Below are 27,148 nucleotides of genomic sequence, written 5' to 3'. Positions count from 1 at the left end.
CTCTCTCTCTGTCCCTCCCCTGCTTGTGGTCTGTCTCCCTCTCTCAAAAATACATAAACATTTTTTTTAAATTTTAAAAATAAATAATAAAAGATACAATGAATTATATTTAAAATTACATGAAAAACATACAATCAAGCGTAGGAAGGGAAAAATAGTTAACTTTACAATGGAGAAATCCATCAGATACACCCTTGAGTGATCAGCGTGAACATCGCCAATAGTAATGTTGGTATCGTGTGCCTTCATGTATGACACGAGCATGTGAGGACAAGGACACTTCACTTTTCCCCAAACCCACATTCCAGTCTAATCATGAGAAAATACCAGACAGATCTAAATTAAGGAACATTCCACAAATCTCCTGACCAGTACTCCTCAAACGTGTCTGGGTGATGAAAGGCAAGGAGACTCAAGAAATGGTCACAGATTAGATGAGAAAACTAAGGAGGTATGAAAACTACATGCAAGGTGGTAATCCTGGATCAGACCCTATAAGAGAAAAAGGACATTGTTGAAAAATTAACCAATGTTAAAAAAAAAAAAACTAACCAATGCTAATTTCTCAGTTTTGATCCCTGTACTGTGGTTGCATAAGATATTACCAGCAAGGGAAGGTAGGTAAAGGGTATTTAATAGGAACTCTCTGAACTATCTTTGCAACTCTTCTGTAAATCTAAAATTATTTCAAAATAAAAAGCTGCGGGAGCCTAGGGGGCAGAAGAAACAAAATCACTCCACCAGCTCTTTCTAAAGGCTAATCACAACTTCAGGCTGGTCGAATAAAATCTTCCTTCTAACATAAATTCCCAGAGCCAAAGAATTGGCTTGGCTTGGGGCACAGGCCATGAGCTTGCTGTTGGCCAATGGTCTCTCCACTCATAATCAGAATATAAACTCCAAGAAAATTATGCCACATAGCATGGAATGGTTGGTAAGAACCCCAGCAATGATCTCATTCATTCTACCCATTTTACAGACACGACAGCTAACAGGGTCAAGAAAGCGGAGCATGTGTGTGTGCGCGCTCACACACACACACGTGCCCTCACATAGAACAAAGGGCTTGGCTCCTTTCTGTCAGTAACAATTGCCCAACTACCTCTCCTCAGTTCACATACAGTCTGTTGATCCCAGAGCAAACTCAGACTGACCCACATCACCAGATTGGCTGATGGCAGAACCGATGAGCCAAGAGCCAAGATGTCTGGTGTCCTTTCTTCTTTCTGGCTGCTCCATGTCCAAAACTGCCTTCAATGGCTACACAGATTGTCTATACCTAACAACACTTAGAAGAGTAAAGCATATTCCAGTTAGGAAATGTTCAAAATTGGAATAAAGATGCTGTCTCTCAGGCCAATTTAAATATCCAGAAAGGTCTTTTACCTGGGGATTACTGGTCTGGAAAAAAAAAAAGGTCATGGGAACAGATCCATTAGGTCCACAACTCATAGTAAATGGTGGGAGTTACGATACAAAACAAAACAAGACAAACAAACAAAAACTATGGTAAAGCACAGAACAGTCATAATGGCCAACCCAAGGGTACTTGGGTATCTCAGTCAGTTGCACATCTGACTCTTCGATCTCAGCTCAGGTCATGATCTCACACTTCATGGGTTCAAGCCCCATTGCAAGCTCTGTGCTTATAGCGAGGAGTCTGCTTAGAATTCTCTCTCCCTCTCTCTGTCCCTACCCCACTCATACTCCCTCTCTCTCTCTCTCGAAATAAATAAATAAAATTAAAAAAAAGAATGGCCAACCCAACTGGCTAAAATGGCAGTAGGATGAGATCATTTTAACCATAAATGCTGATAGGAAAAAACAAGAAAAGATGAAAATTAACAAACCAAGCGTTAGAATTTAAATGATTAGAAGAGAACAAAAAAGAGACCCAAAGAAAATAAAGGGAAGAAGACAAGGAGGGTAGACATTTATAAAATAGAACACAAAAATACAACACAAAGGATTGAAAAAAAAGAGTAGCTAAAGTAAGAAAAAATGAATACCCCATAAATAAAACACATTAGGAATTAAAATAAAGATATCGCTATAGATGCGGCAGAAATTTCAAAGGTAAGAGAATACAGTAAATAACTATGCCAATGAACTTGAAAAGAGAGGAAAAGGACAAATTCGTAGGATAAAACAACCCACCAAAACTGACTCAAAAAAAAAAAAAAAAGATAAGCTAATACCTATGAGCATGAAGACATGAAATCAGAAGTTTCAACCTCTCCCACATCGAACACACCAGGTCAGGTGGCTTTAGACAGAAGTTCTACCAACCTTCCAAAGGAAAGCCTTCCAGAGAACAGAGACTCCACCCTTGTCTATGAATATAGTATAACTTTTTAAGGAAAAAGAAAAAATTCCTACCTTGCCACAGGTAGGAAAAATAGGTAAATAACAGTAATTCTTGAACTTAGACCAAAAAAAAAAACAAAAAAATAACCATAAGCTAATATCAACAAACTGAATTCCATAGAGTATACAGAGTTAATTTAGATCACTGTAAGTGGCTGGATTCTGTGCTCACCCCACTGGCTGTTCCTGAAGACACGCATGCTTGGTAAAGTATCTGGGATGAAACCATGACCAGGGGCATGAACTAACACTGCACATAATTATGGCTTTACCTTCAAGAGCCTGGGAGGACATGAAGAAGGTACCTCTGAGAGAAGGAGACAAAGCCTAACAGAGTCAACAATGTGATGCCAACAGACTGTCCATTACAAACACACACCAAACAAAACACACAAGATGAGCAGGAGGCTCAAGACATGAGTGAATTCTTGGAATACCTAAGACAGAATTCACAGACGGTGCACCATGTGGAAATGGCAGCAACAGGCAGCCAGAAAGTAATGGAAGAAACTGTGTCTGCTTCAAAGAGAGAGATTTGTCAGGAGGAAGATATAACAGGTAGACGGCAAGACAAAAGTCACGGTGTATTCCCACTGCCGGTTGTTTCTGAGAACTAAGACCTGGGCACCAGGAAAGTTATGATGTGGAGCCACAAGGCACAAAAAACCAAGTGCCTGGCCAAAAGCAGCCATGCTCCTGGTGCATTTCCTTTTGCAAAGGAGCATTCGTGGGGGCTATGAAGCATCTGTCCAGGTTTGTCCTGCTAATCCTGAAGACAATATAATGACTTTGTCTCAGGTTGTTAACTGTAAGAAAATCCGTTTCGGAGGCATCTGGGTGGCTCAGTTGGTTAAGCATCCAACTTTGGCTCAGGTCATGATCTCACAGTTCATAAGATGCCCCACATCTGGCTTTTCACTGACAGTGTAGAACCTTCTCTGTCTCCTCTCTCTCTGCCCCTCCTCCACTTGCATCTCCCTCCCTCTTCCGACCCCCACCAAAATAAATAAACTTTAGGGGTACCTAGGTGGCTCAGTCCCTTAAGCGTCCAACTCTTGATTTCCCTGATCTCAAGGTTCGTGAGTTTGAGCCCCACTTCAGGCTCTGTACTACCACTGTTTAGGATTCTCTCTCTCTCTCCCTGCCCCTCCCCCCACTCTCAATCTCCCTCTCTCTCTCAACATAAATAAAATTTTTAAATAAAAAATAAAATTGATAGATAAATAAACTTTTAAAAAAATCTGTATCCGTAACTCACCTCCTTTATAGATTACAGAAGAAAGAACTGCTCCAGTTCAACATAATGGTGGTCCCTGCACCTTATCCACTCCATATGGCATAAAATACAGAAAAATTATAAAAGCAAAAGAAGCTACCTACAAATTATAAAACCAAGAGGAAAGTTTCACAAGGTCGGTGGACAGAAGACCAATACGAAAGAGATGGAAGTGGTATTTTGATCTACAAACAACAATCAGAAAATAGGCTTTAATATAAGATAACATTTTGTAACCACAGGATCAACAATCACAAGCCCAGACAATACCAATTGTCTGATAAAGACGTGGAGAAACAAAAAACTCTCACCTTTTGCAGGCGACACTATACATGCGTACGGCCCTTTTGGAAGCCAGTGGTGCACCCCGTGGGTAAGCTGAGTGTAAGACTCTGCAATGGCTAGCAGTTCCTCTCGTAGGGATACACTCTTGAGCAGTGTTAATCAAATGTTTTCTCATTACCACCAACCAAAGGAGCCTTTGGAGACATTTTTTCCCTAATCACCATCTCCCCCAAATTAAATACTGAAGAATAAGGTTTTGTTGGGTAGGGTTGAGGTTTGGAGAGCCACAGACCTATATATTATCTATGATTCTTCGGCTCCCCAAGAAAGAAGGGTTAGCCTGTTGGGGGCAATAGCAGCCCACTGAGAATGCATGCCTTGGGTGAGGGTTTCTAAAACCTCGGAGGGTCCCTGGGATCCCTTGGAGGGCTTATTAAGACAGATTGCTGGGCCCCACTCCGCCACCGGTGTTTCTGACGCAACAGGTCTTGGACAGAGCCTGAGAATTCCTGGAGCCCATAACAGACCGCCTGCTGGCACACTCCATCTCTTACGCATCATCTGCTGTGCAGCAGTGAAGGGCTGCCTGGAGGTCTTGACCGGAAGTATCGAGGCCAGACTGTGACTTCATAAACAAGATTCCTCCATGGATTATTATGGGGTGTCTGCCCAGCCCACAGTGCTTTCAAATGGCCCCTGCCACAGTCATATCTGGACCACAAAAGCCAGCCCACCCATCCAGTCAGTTAAGCTGAAAGGTAGACCCATGGTCCATAAGAAACCACCCCACAGGCCAGCTGGACCGACCTGATTCTTTTGAGGCAACTTAAAACTAGGACTACGATAGATCTTGGCTCTTTATAAGGCAGTACAGGTAGAGGCCCAGTGGGCATCATGGCAAACTCTAGTCAAAGTTAACAGGAAGAAGAAGGGGCCCTGGGGTGGCTCAGTCATTTAAGCGTCCAACTTTTGATTTGCACTCTGGTCATGATCTCACAGTTCTTGAGTTCAAGCCCTACATGGGGCTCTGCACTGACAGTGTGGCACCTGCTTGGGATTCTCTCTCTCCCTCTGCTTCTCTGCTCCTCCCCACTCATTCACTCTCTTTCTTCCTGTTTCTGCCCCTCCTCTCTCTCTCTCTCTCTCTATGTCTCTAAATAAATAAATAAACGTAAAAGAAAGTTAAAAAGAGGAAGCAGGAGACCTACGTGCGTGAAGGAAGCTGGTTTGCAAGGATGGGCGTGCAGTAGCCGCTGGTACACATCCCAGCACGAGACGCCAGGCTGCGTCCGTGTTCCTCTCCTGCATCCCCAGCACCCCATCCTCAGGTGCACGAGGGGGTCTCTGTTCCTCCCAACAGCAGCCCCCTTCTCGTCTCGTCGGGCAGCCCGGGCAATACCTGGACCGATACCACACTCTCGCCACTCACACCACTTCTGCTGCTTACGTTTCTGCTGAAGTCCAGAAGATGGCACGAGGGGGCCCTGCCTGACCAGACAACGCCCAGGAGGTGCCAGTGGCACTGGGTGTCTGGGGGAGGGGAAGAGAAGCCCCACCCCCCTCCCCCGCCCCCCCAGGGAGGAGCAGGGCAGCTATAGCCTCTCAAAGGCATGGCCGCCATCACACAGGCCTGTCTGGATTGCAAATCACCTAACTTAATGCTTTTAAGTGCCGCTCCTGTTTTTATGATTTGCATTAGCGTTGGGCTTTCAGGAATCTGAAATATAAAGCTGTTCTTTTTTAGATTTTTATACAAAAGCAAACTACTTCTTAGCTCAGCCTTAAATTGGCCAACTCTTCACTTACCAGTCTGGTATTTTCTTCCTTTGAATGCTGACAGCTTTGTGGACTAGCGGTTTGAGAACAGAAGTTAAAGCGAAACTTTATTCGTTTTGATTATCTGGGGCTGAGGGAGAATTTCAACATAAAATCGTGAAATGGCTGAAGTGTCAATATTTCTTCTTTTTTTAATTTTTTTTTTTTTTAATTTCTAGAAGAGAGAGAGAGAGACAGCGTGAGCAGGGGAGGGTCAGAGAGAGAGGGAGTCACAGACTGAAACAGGCTCCAGGCTCTGAGCTGGCAGTCAGCACAGAACCCGACACGGGTCTCAAACCCACAAACCGCGAGATCATGACCTAAGCGAAAGTTGGACGCTTAACCGACTAAGCCACCCAGGCGCCCCTACATTCTGTATTTTAATTATGTTTGGAGTTATATGAATCCATACATAAGTCAAAATTTATAGAACTATAAAGTCAAAAAATGGTCAATTTTATTGTCTGATAAATTTTTAAAATACTTAAAATATGTGCCAAGAACGTACTTAGAAACAATGCATGCTTTTTTTTCATGTTCATTTATTTTTGAGAGAGACAGAGATGGAGTGTGAGTGAGGCAGGAGGGAGGGGAGAGACAGAGTGGGAGACACAGAATCTGGAGCAAGCTCCAGGCTCTGAGCTGTCAGCACAGAACCCAGTGCGGGGCTTGAACCCATGAACCTCAGCTAAAGTCAGGCGCTTAACTGACTGAGCCACCCAGGCGCCCCAAAGCAATGCTTACTTTTAAATAGGTGAACCCTGGCCCCTGTGATCCAATTGATGCAATGAATCTGCACATTTCCTTTCCCTTTCATAATGAAATTCTACACCGCAGTCCAGCTTGAGCTATATTAACAGATAAGTCTGAATCCAAAGGATCTACAAAGTTGAGAAGGATGCCATGTGCTATGCCCATACCCTCAGCACCAACACAAAAACACTACGTAATGCTGCCACAAGCATCAAAGACAAAGCCAAGATTGAGGAAACATCAACTCTTCTGAACTTGTGAACTGCAAACCCTTCCTATAGTCCATTACACTACACATATCTGCTGGTGATTTTTCATAAATCATGTGTGCAAATAATGAAGCATAATAAAATAGATCTATTCACTATCTAACTTATGTTTTGTCTGGCCTACTTGGATGCTACTAGTATCAAGCATTTCTTAATTCATCAAAATAAATCCTTCTCTCAGATTATAGAACGACATGGGAAAGAAAGGGGAAAAAAATTCCATGATCCATACCTGAACAGAGTCCCCATCAGATAACGGTGGTGGAATGAAATGGTTGTGTAAGGCCACAAGTCTAAACATCTAAACCAAACTGACTCCATGACAGGCTTTAAGTTTCCCCTCTAAACTAGAAGGCCTGAGTTTCAGCTTTCCCGAAACTATCAGGCAGTTACACATTGCCCAAGGCAGGAGAAACCACCCTTGCAACACCCAATCAGGAAAGTCCAGCGACCACCCTCCACATTACTAAGGGAGAGGCCTGGAGATAGAAACTATAGATGGGACCTTGTTACCTAATGTTAAAGTTAACCTGTTAGTCGCCGAACAAGACCCTAGGCTCGCTCTGTGATTGGTTGAATTTAAAGGTACTCTAAATGTTGTAATTGGATCCCGCCAAAAGTAACGAATACTCTAGACAATGTGTATGGTCAAACCCGCTGTCAATGATGTTGAATTATTATGATTGGATCACTGTTCCCATGTCACAACTTCTGTAACTCCCCCGTCTCAAACCCCATAAAAACCCTACTCTGCCTTTGTTCGAGGCTCTCAGCACGGACCCATACACTGGTGAAGTCTGTGAGCCCGAGCTTAAGCCCGTAATAAAGCCCTTTGCCTTTGCATGCGTGACTCGGTCTCCCTGGTGGTCTCTGGTCGGTGAGGAAACTGCGATCTGGGTGTAACAGTTGTGCAAATCCCCACATGTAATAACTGTTTAAGAAATAGATTTAAGAAATCATTGAAAGACACCAGAGGGCACCCAAAAGCACATAGGGGCCAGAGGAAATTTTCATTTCAGGAAATTGTGACTGGAATAGGGAAGACCTATGAGTCTGCAGCCTATTGGTCATGAGATATAACTCAACCTCCAATGCTACAGAAAACACTGGTGGGAAAAGCTGAAGTGTTACCAGCTAAAGCATCAGAGATACGATTCAGAACTGGGAGAGCAGCTGGGAATTTAAAGGGAAAGTCCTAGCAGCACAAGAATGACAGAATGAGATAGACTCAAATTCTGAACAATTGCCCAAATCCCTGGCTTGCAGCTAACGTACACATGAGTGAAGGAGCCCCCAGGGAACCCAATAAGAAAAAAGTCAAAGATGAGAAAGTTATCCCCTTTCATTAAAATAAATGGAACTACATGGGATAAGATCTGTGAGTTTGATGCTTTTCTCAACCATAGACATTCCTCAACAGAGGCAGATCAGATCGAGTGACAGAGAGCTGGAGCCAAACAGGCTTCAACAGTGAAAGTACAAAGCCCCAAACCAGCAGGAGCAAAACAAAACAAAACAAAACAAAACAAAACAAACAAACAAAAAGCAGCACCAAACAACAACAACAAAAAACCCTCAGGAGAGGTAAGCTGAATCCAAATCTTTGACTACCAATCCGCAGCCACAGGGAAGAACTCTACAAGGCTATGCTAAAGAAACAGCCACAGGAAGTCACACAAACAGATGTTAGCAGCTGCATATTACAAAGGAGCAAAGTCTATTGTTTGAATCCAGGCAAGTTGAATGACTACTAGGTCTAAAATCTAAAAATCCTCAGGAAACACACACAAAATTAGAGTTGGTACACCGTAGCTGCAACATCTAATTTTCAACCAAAAATTATTCGACATGAAGAAAACAGTAAAGTGTGACCCACACTCAGGATTAAAAAAAAAAAAAAAAGACAGTCAATATAACTGACTTTATTATTTTTTCAACTTAAAATAGAACTAGATTTTGGAGTTTGCAAAGCCCTCAAAACAGCTTTGCAAATATAGTCCAAGAATTAAAATAAAATAAATCAAAAATTAAAGGGAAATATATAGAAAATCTCAACAGAGAAATGGCAACTACAAAATAATATAAATTCTAGAGCTAAAAAGTATAACGAAAAATTTTCAACGGCTCAACAACAGATTGGAGATGGCAGATGAACTTAAATACATACCAGTAGAGGGGCGCCTGGGTGGCTTAGTCGGTTGGGCGTCTGACTTTTGTCAGGTCATGATCTCACGATTCGTGGGTTTGAGCCCCGCGTAGGGCTCTGTGCTGACAGCCAGCTCAGAGCCTGGAGCCTATTTCAAAAATATTCTGTGTCTCCCTCTCTCTCTGACCCTCCCCTGCTCACGCTGTCTCTCTCTTTCTCCTAGAAATAAATAAAACATTAAAAATTTTTTTTAAAAAAATATATATACCAGTAGAAATTACCCAACAAAGAGAGAAAAATGTTTGAAGAAAAATGAACAAAACCTCCAAGACATAACTTAAGACATTATGAAACACCTCACATGCATACAACTAGAATCACAGGGAAAGAAGAATAAAAGCAATCTAAAAAAATTGAAGAAATAATGGCTCAAAACTTCCAAAATACAGTAGAAAACATTAATTTAAAGATTCAAGGAACTCAACAAACCCCCAAAAGATAAACAAAAATAAAATCATTCCTAGACATACCACAGTCAAACTACAAAAAAAGCAGTCAGAGAAAAACTACGTGTTATATATGAGAGAATAAAATGAATAATTGGCTGACTTCTCGCCAAAAACTATGAAAGGCAGAACAGACTGGAAAAACATATTAAAAGCACTGAAGGAAAAAAGAGAGCTATCACTAATAATTCTGTATCTAGTTAAACTATCCTTCAGATATGACAATGTTTGTTCAGTAAACAAAAACTGTTTTTATGTTGCCTGCAGAACTACACTACAACAAATTCTAAAGGAAGTACTTAGCCTGAAGGTAAAAATGACACTGGATAGCAACTGGGACCTATATTTTAAAACATTTTTTTATTTTTTATTTTTTTCCTTAAATAGTTTATTCTCAAGTTGGTTTCCATATAATACCCAGTGCTCATCTCCCCACAAGTGCCCTCCCCCATGCCCATCACCCCCCTTCCCCTCTCCCTGACCCCCATCAGCCCTCAGTTTGTTCTCAACATTCAAGAGACTCTCATGGTTTGCCTCCCTCCCTCTCCCCCACTATTTTCTCCTTCTTCTCCCCCATGGTCCTCCGTTAAGTTCCTCCTAATCCACCTATACATGCAAACATATGGTATCTGTCCTTCTCTGCCTGACTTATTTCACTCAGCAGAACACCCTCAAGTCCCATCCATGTTGCTACATATGGCCAGATTTCATTCTTTCTCAGTGCCATGTAGTATTCCATTGTATAGATGAACCACATCTTCTTGATCCATTCGTCTGTTGATGGACACTTAGGCTCTTTTCATGTTTTGGCTATTGTTGAGAGGGCTGCTATGAACATTGGGGTACATGTGCCCCTATGCATCAACACTCCTGTATCCCTTGGGTAAATTCCTAGCAATGCCACTGCTGGGTCATAGGGGAGCTCTATTGTTAATTTTTTGAGGAACCTCCACACTGTTTCCAAGAGGGGCTGCACCAGTTTACATTCCCACCAACAGTGTAGGAGGGTGCCCGTAAAAAACATTTTTTAAAGGTAAGAATATAACTATTGTAACTATATTTTTCTTTCATTTTTTAATCTCTAAAAGATATAACTACTAAATTAAAAACTATAAATCAACATTAATAGGTTTATAACATAAACAGATCTGATAGATAACAATATACTATGTAAGTAAAATGAGGGGTAAACAAAAATACACTGCTGCAAGATTTCTATATTTTACCTGAAGGAATTCAATACTAACTTCAAGTAAATTGGGAAAGTTTAAGACATATATGTAATCCTGGGGCAACATCTAAAAAGTTAAAAATGCAAAAATATAGAACTAGAATGCCAATAGAGAAATTAAAATGAAATGCTATAAAAGAAGACATAAAGGAGGGACAGAGGAACAAAAAACCAGAAGACACAAAACAAAGTGCAAAAGAGAAGGCCTCACAACCATACCAGTAATTAAATGTAAATTGACTAATACCTCAATCAAAGCAAACACTTTTTCTTTTTCTTTTTTTAAATATTTTTTATTTATTTCTAGGAGAGAGAGAGAGACAGCGTGAGCAGGGGAGGGTCAGAGAGAGAGGGAGACACAGACTCCGAAACAGGCTCCAGGCTCCGAGCTGGCAGTCAGCACAGAGCCCGATGCGTGGCTCACACCCACAAAACGCGAGATTATGACCTAAGCAAAAGCCAGACGCTCAACTGACTGAGCCACCCAGGCACACCAAAGACTTTATTTTTCTTAGTTGAGAGAGAGAGGAAGCACTTGCACACATGAGCAGAGGAGGGCGAGTAAGAGAAGGAGAGAGAATCTCCATGCTAAGCATGGAGCCATATGTGAGGCTCCATCCCATGACCCAGGATCATGACTTGAGCCAAAATCAAGGCTTAACTACTGAGCCACCCAAGTTCCCTAAAAGACAGACATTTTTAAGACTAGATTTAAAATCAAAGAGCCAATTGTATGCTGTCAATAAAATATATGCTTCAAATAATAAAGACATAGACTAAACATAAAACAAAAACTACAAAGAATATATTCCAGGCAACAGCAAGCATAAGAAAAATGAAGTAGCTATATATTAACATCAAACAAAATAGACTTTATAACAAGAAATATTACCAAAGACAACTGGGGACTTCATAATGATAAAATGGTCAATACATCAGGTGGGTAGAACAATTATAAATATAGATGTGACTGATAACAAACCTTCAAAACACATAAAGTAAAATGACAGAACTAAAATGAGAAAGATGAGAAAGATGAATTCATAATCATAAAGCCTTGAACAAACTAAGAACTAGATAAAAATATCAGTAAGAATGCAGAAAATCTGAATGATATTATCAATCACCTTAATCCAATTGATATTTCCAGACTACTAAACCAATACCTGCAGAATACACACATTCCTTCAAATCCACAGGGAATATCTACCAATATAAACCATATACTGGGCCATTAAACAACTCTCAATAGTTTTTTTAGAATATTAAAATGTAACAGACTACATTCTCTAACTGCAACAGAATTCAATTGGAAACCAATAAATAAATAAAATATCTGGAATAGCCCTCAAATATCTGGAAATTAAAAGCTCACTTTAAAATGACTCATAAAAATCACAAAGTAAACTAGAAAATATTTTGAACTGAATAATAATGAAAAGTGGTAATGTGATAAAACAGACTTCATCAAAATTTAACATGTTTGCTCTTTAAAAAAATACTGCTGGGGTGCCTGGGTGGCTTAGTTGGTTAAGCGTCCGACTTTCGCTTAGGTCATGATCTCGCGGTTCGTGGGTTCGAGCCCCACGTCGGGCTCTGTGCTGACTGCCAGCTCAGAGCCTGGAGCCTGTTTCAGTCTGTGACTCCCTCTCTCTCTGACCCTCCCCTGCTCATGCTGTCTCTCTCTCTCCTGGAAATAAATAAAAATATTTAAAAAAAAAATACTGCTGTGCCAAAATAAAAATGTTTTCCGATACATATCTAATAAAGAACTGACATCTATAACATATGAAGAAACCATGAAGCTCAATAGTAAGCAAACAGCCTAATTTTTAAAAAACGGGCTAAAATAATTAACAGGCACTTAAAGAAAAGATGTGATCATCAACAAAGCACATGAAAACATAATCAATACTGTTCATGATTAGGGAAACATAAATTAAAACCAAAATTAAATACTACTTCCCACCTTGTAGAATAGCTAAAATTAAGAACACTGACAATACCAACTCTTGGCAAGGATGTGGAATGGCTGCAACTCTCGCACTTTGCTGGGGGCAACATGTATATAATTATTCTAACAGAAATAGTTTTATTCTGTCTCTCTAAAAATAAGCTAATTGAGCAAAGGGCAGTTAAAAAAAATTTTAAGCTGTACTTCATGAAGCAGACCATCGGGACCCCTAGGTTCCATGGGACTTATACACGCAATGGCCGATAACCATGACAAACTGGAATTTGAGAATGGGTCAGTCCTGAAACAGTTTCTTTCTGAAACAGAGAAGCTGTTCCTGAAGACAGAGCAAACTGTTTGAGAAGAATGAGGCCATTCAGGCAGCCCATGATGCCGTGGCCCAGGAAGGCCAATGTCGGGGAGATGACGAAGTGAATTTTCATGGCGGGTGGCCATCTCTATGAACTTGATGGACGAATGCCTTTTCTGGTAAGCCACGGCACCAGTTCAGAGGACCCATTGCTGCAGGATGCCGCCAAGGTCTGTAGAGAATTCACTGAGCGTGAGCAAGGGGAGGTGCACTTTTCTGCTGCGGCACTCTGCAAGGTAGCCTCCTGCCCTAGGGGAGGGACATAGCTGTTTTCCCCCCCTCTTCCCTTCAGCGTGAAGCCTGTCCCCCCCGCCCCCATGTGGTCTAAAACGCTTCCGTACACAGCTGTTCTCCTTTGGTTCTGAAGATGTGCTCTTACCCTCAAAGACACACAGGCACTAGCAGAGCTCAGCTGTCCATTGAGCAACACTGGATATAAGCTGCAAATGGTGAAGCATTGTCCCCTCCCCCCCACCGTGTACATATTGTACCTCAATAGCTAACGCTTTAAATGGCTACCTTGGTTTGCATCTGTAAGTTAAGGACTTGGACACGGTTTCATTGTTTGTCCTTAAAAGAAATGAAGCTTTTCTGCTGATTAACATACAAAATAAAAAGCTTTAATTGGCAATGTATACCCGAAGTCTATATTTTCCTTATTTGATTTTATACTGGTGTGGTACTTCTCAAATGAAATAAACTGTAGAGTAACTAAAAGTCTTGCCACTTAAAAAAAAAAAAAATCAGCTCATGGATGAAAACAACATGACCCAGTAGGCAGCTTCAGAGAACTTTCCACCAAATTCATGGAATGCATCAAAAATGAAGAGGAAGCAGAAATCCAAGCCCCTGGACTGATCATGACATCTGAAGGTCCTCCCTTCAGTCTGAGGTCTGGGTCAGCCCCGGGAAGAATGAGGCAGCCACAACCAACCTGTACTTCATCCTCACATCCTGGTTAATCGCTGCCACCAGCTGCAACGGAAGGAGCTGGAGAGACAAGTTCACACTCCTTTCACCCCATTGCTGTGATTCTCACACATCAAGATAGGGTCCATTAACCATTTTTACTATGAGTAGGACATCTACAGCACAGATGAGTTTGCGACAGATTTAAGACCAGCCATGTGTTAGAAAATGAAAGAGGAATTACAAAAGGTTCCCCTTCCATTTTAATGCTTCTCCGGATCCCTTGGTCTATCGAAGATAAACGACTAAAGAACGCAGCCACTTGAAAAAGCGAAATGATGCACTGAAATCCAAGAGTAAATGGCTATGGTGATCAAAGGAGTTGAAAGACTGACCTTGACAAATAATTAACTAAAGGAGTTGTTGGCATGAGAAACTGGTCTTCCCACACTGAACTGGGGTGGGGGGGAGGGAAAAATGCAGATTTACTCCATCCTGGACAGGTGGATCCAACACACAGTATGCACATAGCCGAAGACCAACAATCAGCCTTTCCATCCCCTGAGAAAACACTTAGCTCAAGAGAACAGCATCCTATTGTGTTTCCCTGGGAAACTTTATTTTTGCTAAGATTTAGAACACTAAGAACTAAAGGAGAAAGCTGAGACCATTTGGATTAGAGATGTTGACAGCCTTTAAAAATTCAAGAAACTACTAAAGAAGGCAACTTTAAAGAAGAGAGCAATCCCGGAGGCAAAATGGTGTTAGCATCACACTTCTTGTCACAACCCCTAAAAATAAGTCCCAGTATTTTACCCGAACCTTATTATCACGGCCGACCTCCCCCTCTTCTGAGGTAATGTCTATAAATCTTGGCATCCTGTGTGTTTTTTTCACCACATGTCAGCTATTAGCAATGGTATTTTTCCTGACAGCTCATTGGTAATATTAAAGAAAAAGAAATGAAGAGCGTTGTGCTTGCAAAGTCATTTTACACCATTAACAGCAATAAGCATTTTATGAGGGACATGGCACTGCCTGAGAATCAAAAGAACACGCTTTGCACCCTAATTGCCAATAGAATGAGAAATGAGAAAATGAAACCCATACCTTGGGTTTATTTACAGGACAGCTGAATTAGGAACACTTCTTGTGCCAGAAGATTCTCTCCAAGCAACACTTGTGCTGAGGGAGTCCTCCGCAGCAGGCAGACATCTAGAGAGGCTCCCTCACCCAGAAGGCCATGTGTCCCTTACCTTTCCTTTTGGTTGTGTAAAACGCAACCGCCGCTCCATCCCGCCACAGAATTTTTGCTTGCTCCTTGACAGAGTGAGGCAAAAAAAACATATCACCAGCATCCAAATTTCTCTCCAATCTTCCAAAAATAACGACGTTTAGAATGAAAAGCACAATCCTTTCCCCAAATGACCGAACCTTTGGTGGGGGGGAGGTAGAAAAAGGAAGAACAAGCAAGTGAGAGAAGAAAATCACATGCGATAAATTTTGCGCTTGGAATCAACCCGCGTGTTGGGGCCAGGTGTGTGCGCCATCATTACGGGATTCCTTCCGGGCTCAGGAGCCAAACTGTGAATCATAATTTCTCACAGAGGTTTTCCCATCCTTGACTTTTCACACCCATCGGCCTCTAGGAGCGAGGGGCGGTGCCAGAGGGCCCTCCTGGGTCCCCAGGGCCACAGACGTGGAATGTGAGTGAGTAGAGAGAACAACCCATTGCAGGTCAACAAAACAAGAAGTCACCTCCAGTGGCGGCAGGCAAGCCATTTCAGCAGCTCCATTGGACATGTCCAGAAATCACCCCACTCTGCATTTTTAATAACCGCCCCAGAATTCTGACCCTCAGAAAGAGGATAAAGAATTGGGGGAGATCAATGGCTACACCAAAAGCAGATAATTTTCAACGGCTGTGATGTGATAGATTTGGAGTACACACTAGAGACCCAATCTCAGAGAATGACTGGGAGCCAAGGCTCATCTTGCTCTAAGGCTATAACATGAAACCATTTCTTGCCTACCGCAATGTCCCAAGTGAGGAAATTGTATGTGGTCAAGGTCAGGCTCACAAAAAGTCCAAATGACTTCATGCTCCTCTGTCTGTTAAAATCTTTTGCATTTGGGGGCACCTGGGTGGCTCAGTCAGTTAAGCGTCCGACCGGCTCGGGTCACCATCTCGCGGTTCATGGGTTCAGGCCCCACGTCAGGCTCTGTGCTGACAGCTGGCTCAGAGCCTGGAGCCTGCTTCTGATTCTGTGTTTCCCTTTCTCTGACCCTCCCCTGCTCACACTGTCTCTCTCTCTCTCTCTCTCTCTCTCAGAAATAAATAAAACATTAAAAATTAAAAAAAAAATCTTCTGCATTTGTATAGCCCACAGGTGGCAAATATGTGGCATAAACAGAGGCGTCCCGCTCCTATACCCACAGCAGACATAGCCAATCAATCCCCATCTGTGTGGCTGAGCCGGGATCTGGTCACAGAGTCCTTCTGAATGCGGTCCTCCAGGCAACCACAAGAAAGCACTTGAGATGAACTCAATCAACTCTCGATGAACAGACAGCACTGCTATGTGACAGCCTACATGTGTGGGTGTTTGTTACCCCATCCTATGCATCACCATGAGATCAGCAATGCCAGTAACTGGGCTATGACTTCCACACTTCCACCCACAAGCTACCATCCCATTCTCCCCACATGCCAGGGAGGTCCTGATTTATAGGGAAGGAAATTGAAACTCAAAGAGGGTAAGTGATTACATGTATTGATTTCCCTGCCTCATTCCAAAGAGGACTTATGACAGTGGAGCAAGGGCCCCGTCAGAGGCAGGCAGGCTCAAAACAACAGGCCCGGGCTTCAGAGTCCCAGGCCAGTGCACCTGCTGCAGCTTGGCTCATGGTTCCCTTCTGCAACTTCATCCATTAGAGCTAAGACTTGGCGGGGGCACACCTAGGTGGCTCAGTTAAGCACCCAACTCCTGATTTCAGCTCAGGTCATGATCTCAGGTTTTCAGGAGTTCAAGTCCCAAGTCTGGCTCTCACTGACAGCTACAGAGCCTGCTTGGGATTCCCAGCCTCCCTCTCTCTCCACCCCTCTCCCACTCGCTCTCTATCTCCCTCTCTCAACATAGATAAACATTAAAAAAAAAAAAAAAAAAAGAACTAAGACTTTAGGAAAGTTTCATATAAATATCTATGCTTAGTTTTATATTGAATAATTAACCCTAAATTTTTATCATCATCTATGATACTGGCTTTACAGCCTAGATTTGCTGGGAGATCTTTAACAACACCCAATCTCTTTGAGCCTCAGTTTCCTCCAGGGGTCAAGAGAGAAGGTTGCCTAAGTGGTCCTTAAAACACTTGCTTTGGCGGGGGGGGGAGGATGAGGGAGGAAAACACTTGTTTTCAAATGCTCTGATAATAAAAACAAGGCAGCTTGCAGCACCCTAGCAAATGGTACACGTTCAGTGCCAATAAACTTATTAATTGGTCCAGAATGCAAAATAGTTCGCCTTCATCTGGAGCCAAATCTTAAATGAGAAAATGCTTTGTGAAACCCACACCAGCTTAACTCTGAAAAGCCACCCCAATTTTGTATCTCAGACAGTAGCAGGCCAAACAAAGTTCAGCCTTTAAGAAATAACTTCGCTGGTCACAAAACCTGAGTGGGGTGATGTGGGAGGTTGTATTTTTCAACTTCCAAAGCCAAAAGGTTCAGAGAAGAGCCAGAAGAGAAAAGCAGACTGCATCTGGCAGAAGGGAAATATCCAATCAAAATCTGGCAGGAAAAAAAAGGAGAAAGAGAAAATGCACTTAATTTGTCCAATTTCATTACAGGTGGGGAAAAAATGTGTGACATGTGATTCTGACTTTGAAACATTTCTGAAAACACAAAACTGAGATCCAGTTCTAATCCCTCAATTAGGACCACTAATTATGTTAACAGAAAGAACATCAACCTTTTTTTTTTTTTTTTTTTTTGGTAATTTGTGAAGAAGAGCTGGCTAAGAAATAAAATGCAATTAAGAGAAAAATAAATAAATAAATGTCAAGACCCAAAGATTTAGAAATGGAAAGGGAAACTATCTCTCCAAAGACAGCTGGGACAGCTAGATCTTCACCACGTGGGTCATGAAGTGCAAGTAACATCCAAGTTTCTTTCTGTTCACAACATAGGCCACATTGTCAGAAAATCTGGGGTTTTCCTCATCTAAACACAGAAAAATTGACACATGGAAGAAGTGATCACTCTTATTCTGGGGGGAAATATGGCTTAAAGAGCAAATCAGACTCCTCCTTGGCATTCAGAACAGCCCGCCACTAAATACCACCGGCCCACCTGTGGAAAGGGACCAGAATAGAAACACAAATAGGCATACCAGGCCACCCCACTGGGCACCCCACACTCATCTGCTGAATCTCAAGCCATCGTTACATTTGCCAGGTTTTTTTTTTTGGGGGGGGGATGCTTTTCAAAACACTATCTTTTGAGTGAATTCAAACCAGACCTGAAAAACCCTGCTGTGTACTACAATATGGATGTAACCAGAGGGCATCATGCTAAGTGACATAAGTCTGACGAAGACAAACTTGCATGATCTCACATGCATGTGGAATCTTAAAAAGCTGAACTCATAGGAACAGAGAATAAAATGGCGGTGACCAGGGGCTACAGGTGGAAGAAAAGAGATATCGGTCAGAAGGTACAAACTTCCAATTATATGATGAATAAGTTCCGGGAATCTAATATATGGCATGATAATATATACGGTTAATAATACTGTGTTATATTTAAGTTGCTAAGAGAGTAGATCTTAAGTGTTCTCATCACAAAAAAATGGCAATTATGTAATGGAATGCAGGTGGCAGCTAACACCACTGTGACAATCATGTTGCAATATGTAAGTGTATCTGATCAACAGGTTGTAGACCTCAAACTTTACACAACATTTATGTCAGATGTATCTCAGTAAAGCTGCGGGGTAGGGGTGGGGGGGGACAGCCATGAAAAAGACAACTCACAGGCTGGGAAACAATATTTGCAAATCGTATCAGCCATGTATGCAATAAGGACTTGCACCCAGAACATACGAAAAAATGTTTACAACTCAACAGTAAAAAGTCAACCAACCCAATTAAAAAGGGGGCCAAGGATTTCAATAGACATTTTCCCACAGAGGATATATGAATGGGCAACAAGTACATGAAAAAATGTTTAATGTCTTTAGCCATCAGAGACTACAGATCAAGACCACAATGAGATACCACCTCACATCCGGTAGGATGGATAACATTAAAAAACAAACAAACAAAAAAAAAACAGTAACAAGTGTGGAGAGGGAGGGTGACATGGAAAAATGGACACCCTCAGACGTTGCTAGTGGGAATGTAAAGTGGTCCAGCTTACCAGCAATTCCATTCCCAGGTACATACCCAAGAGAACTGGAAATCTATGTCCTCACAAAATCTTGCACCCAGATGTTCATAGCGGCATTATTCATAATGGCCGAAAAAGTTGAAACAACTCAAATGTCTACCAACAGATAAATGGATGAACAAATGTGGTCTATCCATGCAATGGGATACTATTCAGCCATAAAAAGGAACGGAGTTCTGACACACGCTACAGTGTGGATGAACCTTGAAGACTCTATGCTCTGTGAGAGCAGCCAGACATGAAAGACTGACTACCTACTCTCTGATTCTATGGAGGCGAAATGTCCAGAATGGACAAATCCATAGAGGCGAAAAGCATATCCATTGCCAGGTGCTGGGGAAAGAGGGAAATGAGGGGTGACTGCTGATGGGTAAGGGGTTTCCTTTTGGGGTGACAAAAACAATCCAGAATCAAATAACGGTGACTGGTGTCCAACTCTGTGCAAATTCTGAAAATCACTCAATTATACACTTTGAAAGAGTGTAATTTATAGTACACATTTATCTGTTCATTTTCTAAACCCAACCTGAAAGAATACTGATATTTCATTTAGTATTTATAGGACCCAAAGAAGGAGATCATGTGGAAGTCCAGACGACTATGGACAGATCCCCCACTTCAAGACTGCCAAGAAGCACCTATGGAATTAAGATGACTATGCCAGGGGCGCCTGGGTGGCTCAGTCGGTTGGGCATCTGACTTCAGCTCAGGTCATGATCTCACAGTTTGTGGGTTCGAGCCCCACATCGGGCTCTGTGCTGAGAGCTCAGAGCCTACTTCTGATTCTGTGTCTCCCTCTCTCTCTGCCCCTCCCCTGCTCATGCTCTGTCTCTCAATGTCTCAAAAATAAATAAACATTAAAAAAATTTTTTTAAGATAACTATGCCAATCAAATGAAAACAGGCAGACGTGAGACAAATAGTCTAAATTCTTCACTAGTTCCTACCTTTTTCCTCAGCTTCTGCCCCAGGCAAACTTCAGTGGAGAGAATGCCACAGGGACTCCAAGGAGCTGCTGGGCACCTGCCCTCACCCCTGACATCCTGGGTTTTGGCTTTATAACCACTCTAAAAACACCATGGCCCGTCAAAGACTTCCAGGCCTGATGTCAAAGAGACTGGAGTTTATGTCCAGTTAAATCATTTACTAGCTGCATGGCTCAGCCTCAATGTCTTCAACTGCAAAACAAAATCCTTTAAGATTCTAAAAATAGAGGGGCACCTGGGTGGCTCAGTCCGTTAAGTGTCCAACTTCCACTCAGGTCAGGATCTCATGGTCTGTGGGTTCAAGCCCCGCATCGGGCTCTTTGCTGATAGCTCAGAGTCTGGACCCCGCTTCTGATTCTGTGTCTCCCTCTCTCTCTCTGCCCCTCCCATGCTTGCGCTCTGTCTCGGTCTCTCAATAATAAATAAACATTAAAAAAAAAAAATTCTAAAAGTAGATAATCCCGGGGCGCCTGGGTGGTTTAGTCGGTTAAGCATCCGACTTTCGCTTAGGTCATGATCTCACAGTTCGTGGGTTCGGGCCCCACGTCGGGCTCTGTGCTGACAGCCAGCTCAGCTATTTCCAAATCTGTGTCTCCCTCTCTCTCTCACCCTCCCCTGCTCACGCTGTCTCTCTCTCTCCTAGAAATAAATAAAACATTAAAAAAATTTTTTTAAATAAATAAATGTAGATAATCCCCGCAGAGTCTGAGATAACACACAGGCCAGCACCTAACACAATGTCTGATTCACAGTAAGTAGCAATAGACAGTACTTGGATGCTAGAAGCAGAACTTTCCTACACGCTAGATAGATGATGTGGATTAAGACATGAGGGGCCACTCAGGAAGGTAAGAGAGATTTGCCAATAGCCAGATGTCTGTTACACAGAGCCATTTTTTACTCTTCTTTACTGGCAGGGTATTCAAGATTAAAAAGATGTTGCCATCCTAACTTGTGAATGTGACTTTCTTGGAAACAGAGTCTCTGTAGATGAGCAAGTTAAGATGAGGCCATTAGGGATGGGCCCTGATCCAATCTGATGTGTGGCTCAGTCGGTTAAGCATCCGACTTTGGCTCACGTCACGATCTCCATGGTTAGTAGGTTCAAGCCCTGCATTGGGGTCTTTTCTAACAGCTCAGAGCCTGGATCTCCTTCGGATTCTGTGTCTCCCTCTCTCTCTCTGCCCCTCCCCTGCTCACTCTCTGTCTCTCTCTCAAAAAAGATAAATGAACATTAAAAAAAAATTGTTAAAATAAAAAAAGACAAGGTCACTCGGATGGACCTGATCCAATCTGACTGGTGTCCATAGAGAAAGAGGAGGGCACCTGACCAAGACAGACCCACACCAAGGGAAGATGACCGTCTGCAAGTCAAGGAATACTTGAGGCCACCAGCAGCTAGGACAAGCTTGTAGCCTCGGGACTGTGGGACAGTACATTCCTGATGTTTCAGCCCCAGGAGACTAATCCACTGAGGCAGACTGTTTTTAGTTATTAACGTGATAATAAGCACAGAGACTTGAAACCCTGTGTTGCAATATCTGGGTAAGGTTATGGCCCCTCACCTTCATCAGACCTTCTCTGGCAGGATCAGAGGTTCGCAGAAGGTCTTCGGTGGCCCACCAGGACTCCTTTATGTAAACAGCCACGACTGGAGAGAAAGCCAAGAGAAAATGATGAAGTGCGCGCAGTCACCAGGCCACCAGAGAGGTTTCAACAGCATGCAGTCACCTCAGAGGCCCAAAGGAAGAGGATGTGCTAGTAAAGCAGGTGGTATTTCTAGAACCATATTCTCGGAGAGTTCGGACCAGGATAGAGTGACCACTCTCACCTGAAAGGGACTTCACAGAGGTCTTCGCAGATGGCCCAGAGCCAGGTCCATACCGAGACGTGCGTGTCCCTGTGCTACTGGGCGAAACACGCTACACACCACCACTGACAAATTCCATGGCCAAGACTAACATTTCTGTTTTCAAAGTGCAGTTATGGGCTACAACTCAGAACTCCCCATTTAGTCAAGTCCAACATTATCGAAGGGCATCAAACACACCATCTTCCCGTCGCCCTCGGCACCGGGTTTGGCCCTGGCTTCGTTTCCATGATTTTTTTCCCTTCTTTTCTTTTTATTTATTTATTTTTTTTTTAATTTTTTAATGTTTTTTTATTTTGGAGAAAGAGAGAGCGTGAGCAGGGGAGGACCAGAGAGAGAAGGAGATGCAGAATCCGAAGCAGGCTCCAGGCTCCAAGCTGTCAGCACAGAGCCCGACACGGGGCTCCCAACCCACGAACCGTGAGATCATGACCTGAGCCAAAGTCAGACGCTTAACTGACTGAGCCACCCAGGCGCCCCGATTTTTCTCCCTTCTCACAGTGAAACTGTCACCTGCATTTTTCCTAGGAGGGCAGTGATGCTCTGAGAGGTAGAGTAACATGAAGGCAGCCAGCTAGGGGGCCCCGAGGTGGGTCCACCCTGGGCCACTAGACTGCAAGTACAGTGCTGCCTAGCAGAGGCCAGAAATGAGTCAGCTGTGAGAATATGGGGTGGCGGGGGTGCCTTTGAATAAGGAGGGGCTGGGGCTGGACTGCAGAAGGAAGAGGCATCTCTCCTCCACCCACTCCTGCCCCCCACCCCCCGGCTAGACAGCCCCTTGTGGATTCCATCCATTCCACGTTTGGACATGGGCCCTGCTACTCTAAGGGTGACCTTGGAACACCCTCAACCTCACTAAGCCCCAAATTCGCCATCAGAGTTGCCCAAACTGATCACTCGAGGCGGCTGACATGTTCTGATGCGGATCGGACAGAAACCCCCAGCAGGGGGCTGAGTGTGCTCTGTGACAGCTGATAGATGTCTCCCTCCCCACCCCCACCCCCGCCATGATGCTGCCACCAAATCAATCAGTTCCACCTGCCACCTCATGATGGGGCCCAGCCCCTCCTCCACAGCCCCAGATGCCAGCAGGGTCCAGGCCACCATCCACAGAAGACCGTGACAGTCCCTCAGCAGAACCCCCCCCACCTCAGTCTCCCCTGATCCAGCCCTACTGAGTGGTCACTCCAGAGGCAAATCCAGTCGTGCCCTCTGCCTCTTGCTTCTCAGCTGGGCAACCCTCCTTTCCCTCCTGAAGGATTCCATTTAAACACCAAAGTTACTTTGGCTGTTTTCTGGTGGTTGTTGTTTTATTTTTTATTTTATTATTTTTTAAGTTTATTTATTTATTTGGAGAGAGAGAATGCATGCAAGAGAGACAGAGCCCAAGGGGAGGGGGGGCAGAGAGAGAGAGAGAGAGAGAGAGAGAGAGAGAATCAATCCCAAGCAGGCTCTGTGCTGTCAGCATGGAGTCTGAGTTGGAGCTCAATACCATGAACCGTGAGATCATGACCTGAGCCGAGATCAAGAGTCCCTCACTTTGGGGCGCCTGGGTGGCTCAGTCAGTTAAGCGTCCGACTTCAGCTCATGTCATGATCTCATGGTTAATGGGTTCAAGCCCTGCATTGGGCTCTGTGCTGACAGCTCAGAGCCTGGAGCCTGCTTCAGATTCTGTATCTCCCTCTCTCTCTGACCCTCCCCTGCTCATGCTGTCTCTCTCTCTCAGAAATAAATAAATACATTAAAAATTTTAACAAAAAGGAGTCCCTCACTTACTTAACCAACTGAGCCACCCATGTGCCCCTGTTAGGTTTTTTTTATTTTAATTAAGATCATTCTTTACAGCAGTTTTATTAGGCTCACAGCAAAACTGAGAGGAAGATACAGGGACTTCACAGGCACCCCGCACCCGCACACACGCTCAGGTCCCCCACTGCCACTGTCTGCACCAGAGCGGGAACACCTGTTACAACTGATGGAGCTACACTGGCACATCATAGTCACCCAGCATCCCTAGTCTGCATCAGGGCTCACTCTTCTTATACAGTCTGGGTGTTTGGACAAATGTGTAACGACATGCGGCTCTCATTACGGTATCATACAGAGTATTTTCACTGTCCTAAAAATCCTCTGGTCTTCATTGTTTGACCCCTTCCTCCCACCCCTGCCGCACCCCTGACAACCACTGATTTCTTTCTTTCTTTTTTTTTTACTGTCTCTATACTTTTGACTTTCCCAGAATGTCATATACTTGGAATCATACAGTATGCAGCTCTTCTCAGACTGGCTCCTTTCACTTAGTAATATGCCTTTAATGTTCCTTTCTTGTCTTTTCACGGCTCGAGATCTCAAAAATCTTTTTAGCACTGCACAATATTCCATTGTCTGGATGTACCACACAATTTCTCCTCTGGTATCTTCTTTATGCCCCCTTTTATTAAATTCCCATTTTTTAAAAACTTTTTTTCATGTTTATTTATTTATTTTGAGAGAGGGAGAGCATGAGCAGAGAAGGGGCAGGGAAAGAGAGAGAGAGAGAGAGAGAGAGAGAGAGATTGAGAGAGAATCCCAAGCAGGCACTATGCTATCAGTGCAGAGCCTGACATGGGGTTCAATCTTACAAAGTGCAAGTTGATGACCTGAGCTGAAATCAAGAGCTGGACACTTACCTGACCGAGCCACCCAGGTACCCAAATTGCCATTTTTATACCAGTTTCTCAAGCCTGAGGGGCCCAGAAGCCACACAGTAAAAAGATGCACCTCCCCAGTCAAATCTTTTTAGCTGAAGATGTAGAGGAAAATAACATGGAATAGAAAACAAAAGTCACTTGAACATTTACATAAGGCTCAAGGCTTTAAAACCAGTTTTGTGGGCCAATCAGGTTAAGCCACTACCACCTTCTTCCCTATTTCTCTCTGCTCTTTGAGGAACTTTAGTAGAAAACTCCGTGAAGACCAAATTACGATGACATTGGTCAGTTATTAAGCATGAACTCTGCCCAATCAACCCCTCCTCCCCAAAGACCAATAGCATCTAATCCATTATGTTAGTTTCATATCATTGGTGAGTTACATCATCAGCAATTGTTCCAAAATTGATTGAGCCGGCTGAGAAGCGCCTATTAAATGCTTGACACCTGCCTTCATTTTTTCAATTAAATTCATGTTCAAAATGTCACCTACTAGAACTTACAGGAGGTTTATAAAGCCATAAGGATTATTTTCCTGCTTAACAAGGTGAATCAACAGAAGATGTTCCATGTACTAATACAGTGTATTACTGTAACACAGATGTTCAATTTGTTAAGACAGTTTCAAACAGGAAATGTGTTATGATTTGGCATTTGTGTGGTGCCTTGCACATTTCACAGTGTACCGCAGAGCATTAATTAGTCACACAAGTTGTCACAAAATAGATTGAACTGGTTGTTGGTGTTTTTTGTTTTTGTTTTTTCCCAAAACTAATCTTAAGCTGCTAAGGATACATAACAATGAAGGTGAGGTCCAATCAAATTTAATAGATCTAAAATAAACTGTCCTCCAAATCAACTCTCCTTAAAAACAGAATCAGCCTTCTGGAAACCAGCAGCTTTTGATCAGAAAAGTATAATATGTAGTCAAGAGGAATCAGGAGGACAGAGTGGTGGCAGAGCGTAGGGAGAGAGACTGTAGCCAGCTCAGCAAGGACAAAGGACAGATTCTGGGGACTGACAGGCACTGCAGAGCCGGCCTCAGGGCATCACTTCTGAGATCTTGAAGCCAGCAAGTTCCAAGGGTTAGAAAGCAGAAGCCACACACCTGTGGTTTTAAAAGAAAATGCGATCAGTATCCCTCTGGCTCTCTCCCGTCGAGGGCCTGAGCGGAGACTGGACACTCGCAGATGGCTGTGTAGTGGTGACAACAGTCAACGGGATGTTACTAGTTAAAGGCCAGCCTCGCTGCATGAATTTAATTTCCCTGCCCCCCTGAATGGCAGGCGATGTGGGCTACAAAGAAATGTCAGTAATGAATTCTATTCTGTGACACTCCGAGGGTTCCCAAACAAATTAAGACAGGGAGGTCCCTAAGGCTAACTCCCAGTGGCCTGGCTTCCTTGCAGCTCAGCAATGTCAACTGCATCCGACTACCCTGGCTGAGCTCCTGAATGCATGAACAGTGCTGTCTGTCCTAGGCCCTCAGAGGTTGAGTGAGTAAGTCCCCACCCTTGCCCTTGGGAGTTGGCCGCCTACGGAGGAAGGAGTGCTAAACAAGCTACTCCAATACAGGCCAGGGCATGAAAGGTGCTGGAGTCCAGATGGGAGCCAAAGCATCATCAGGACGCAGAGAAGAGAGGCAATTCTGCAGAGAGGTGTTGGAAAGGCATCCCCTAGGAATTCAGACAGCTTGGGTTCTGGATCCGTGGGTAAGGTTTCAACAGGCAGAGACAACAGGCAACAGCACTATAGGCAGCATAACCTGTGAGCAGAAGCACAGAGCCCTACAAATCCAAAGCCACATTCAGGGCATCTCAAGCACTAGGGATAGCTGGAACGAGGCCTAAACAGTGAAAGACGGGGCTGCAAACATTGGTTGCAACGAGGTTTCAAGATACAAAGCTAATATACAAAAGCCGATTGCTTTCCTATATAGCAGCAATGAACAAGTGGAATTTGAAATTAAAAACACAGTACCATTGACATCAGCACTGCCCAAAATGAAATACTTAAGTATAAAGCTAACAAAATATGCACAAGATCTATGAGGAAAATTATAAAACTCTGACAAACACAATCAAAGAACTAACTAATAATGAGACATTCTATGTTCATGGATAAGACCACTCAATATTGTTCAGTGCCTGGGTGGCTCGATCGATTAAGCACCAACTTCGGCTCAGGTCATGATCTTGTGGTTCATGAGTTCGAGCCCTGCATGGGTCTCTCTACTATCAGCTCAGAGCCTGCTTCAGATCCTCTATCTCTCT

At 43.3% G+C, this 27,148-nt stretch overlaps 1 protein-coding gene across 1 annotated transcript in view; it reads right to left on the bottom strand.

Annotated features, from left to right (window-relative positions):
• LOC120233700 (protein FAM169B-like) overlaps window positions 1-27,148 on the bottom strand; it is a 91,680-nt gene that overhangs the window by 18,611 nt on the left and 45,921 nt on the right. Inside the window, exons 4-5 of the mRNA XM_039235079.1 lie at window positions 21,881-21,966; window positions 15,138-15,315 (exon numbers count right to left, since the gene is read on the bottom strand). Of these exons, the coding sequence (XP_039091010.1) occupies window positions 15,138-15,315; window positions 21,881-21,966 (264 nt within the window). The remainder of the gene's footprint in view (window positions 1-15,137; window positions 15,316-21,880; window positions 21,967-27,148) is intronic.

The sequence above is a fragment of the Hyaena hyaena genome, unplaced genomic scaffold (genome assembly GCF_003009895.1).
Source record: "Hyaena hyaena isolate Hyena2069 unplaced genomic scaffold, ASM300989v1 scaffold_95, whole genome shotgun sequence".
NCBI classification, from domain to species: Eukaryota; Metazoa; Chordata; class Mammalia; order Carnivora; family Hyaenidae; genus Hyaena; species Hyaena hyaena.
The sequence above is the reverse complement of the archived record's forward strand: the minus strand, read 5'-3'. Positions and strand labels throughout refer to the sequence as shown.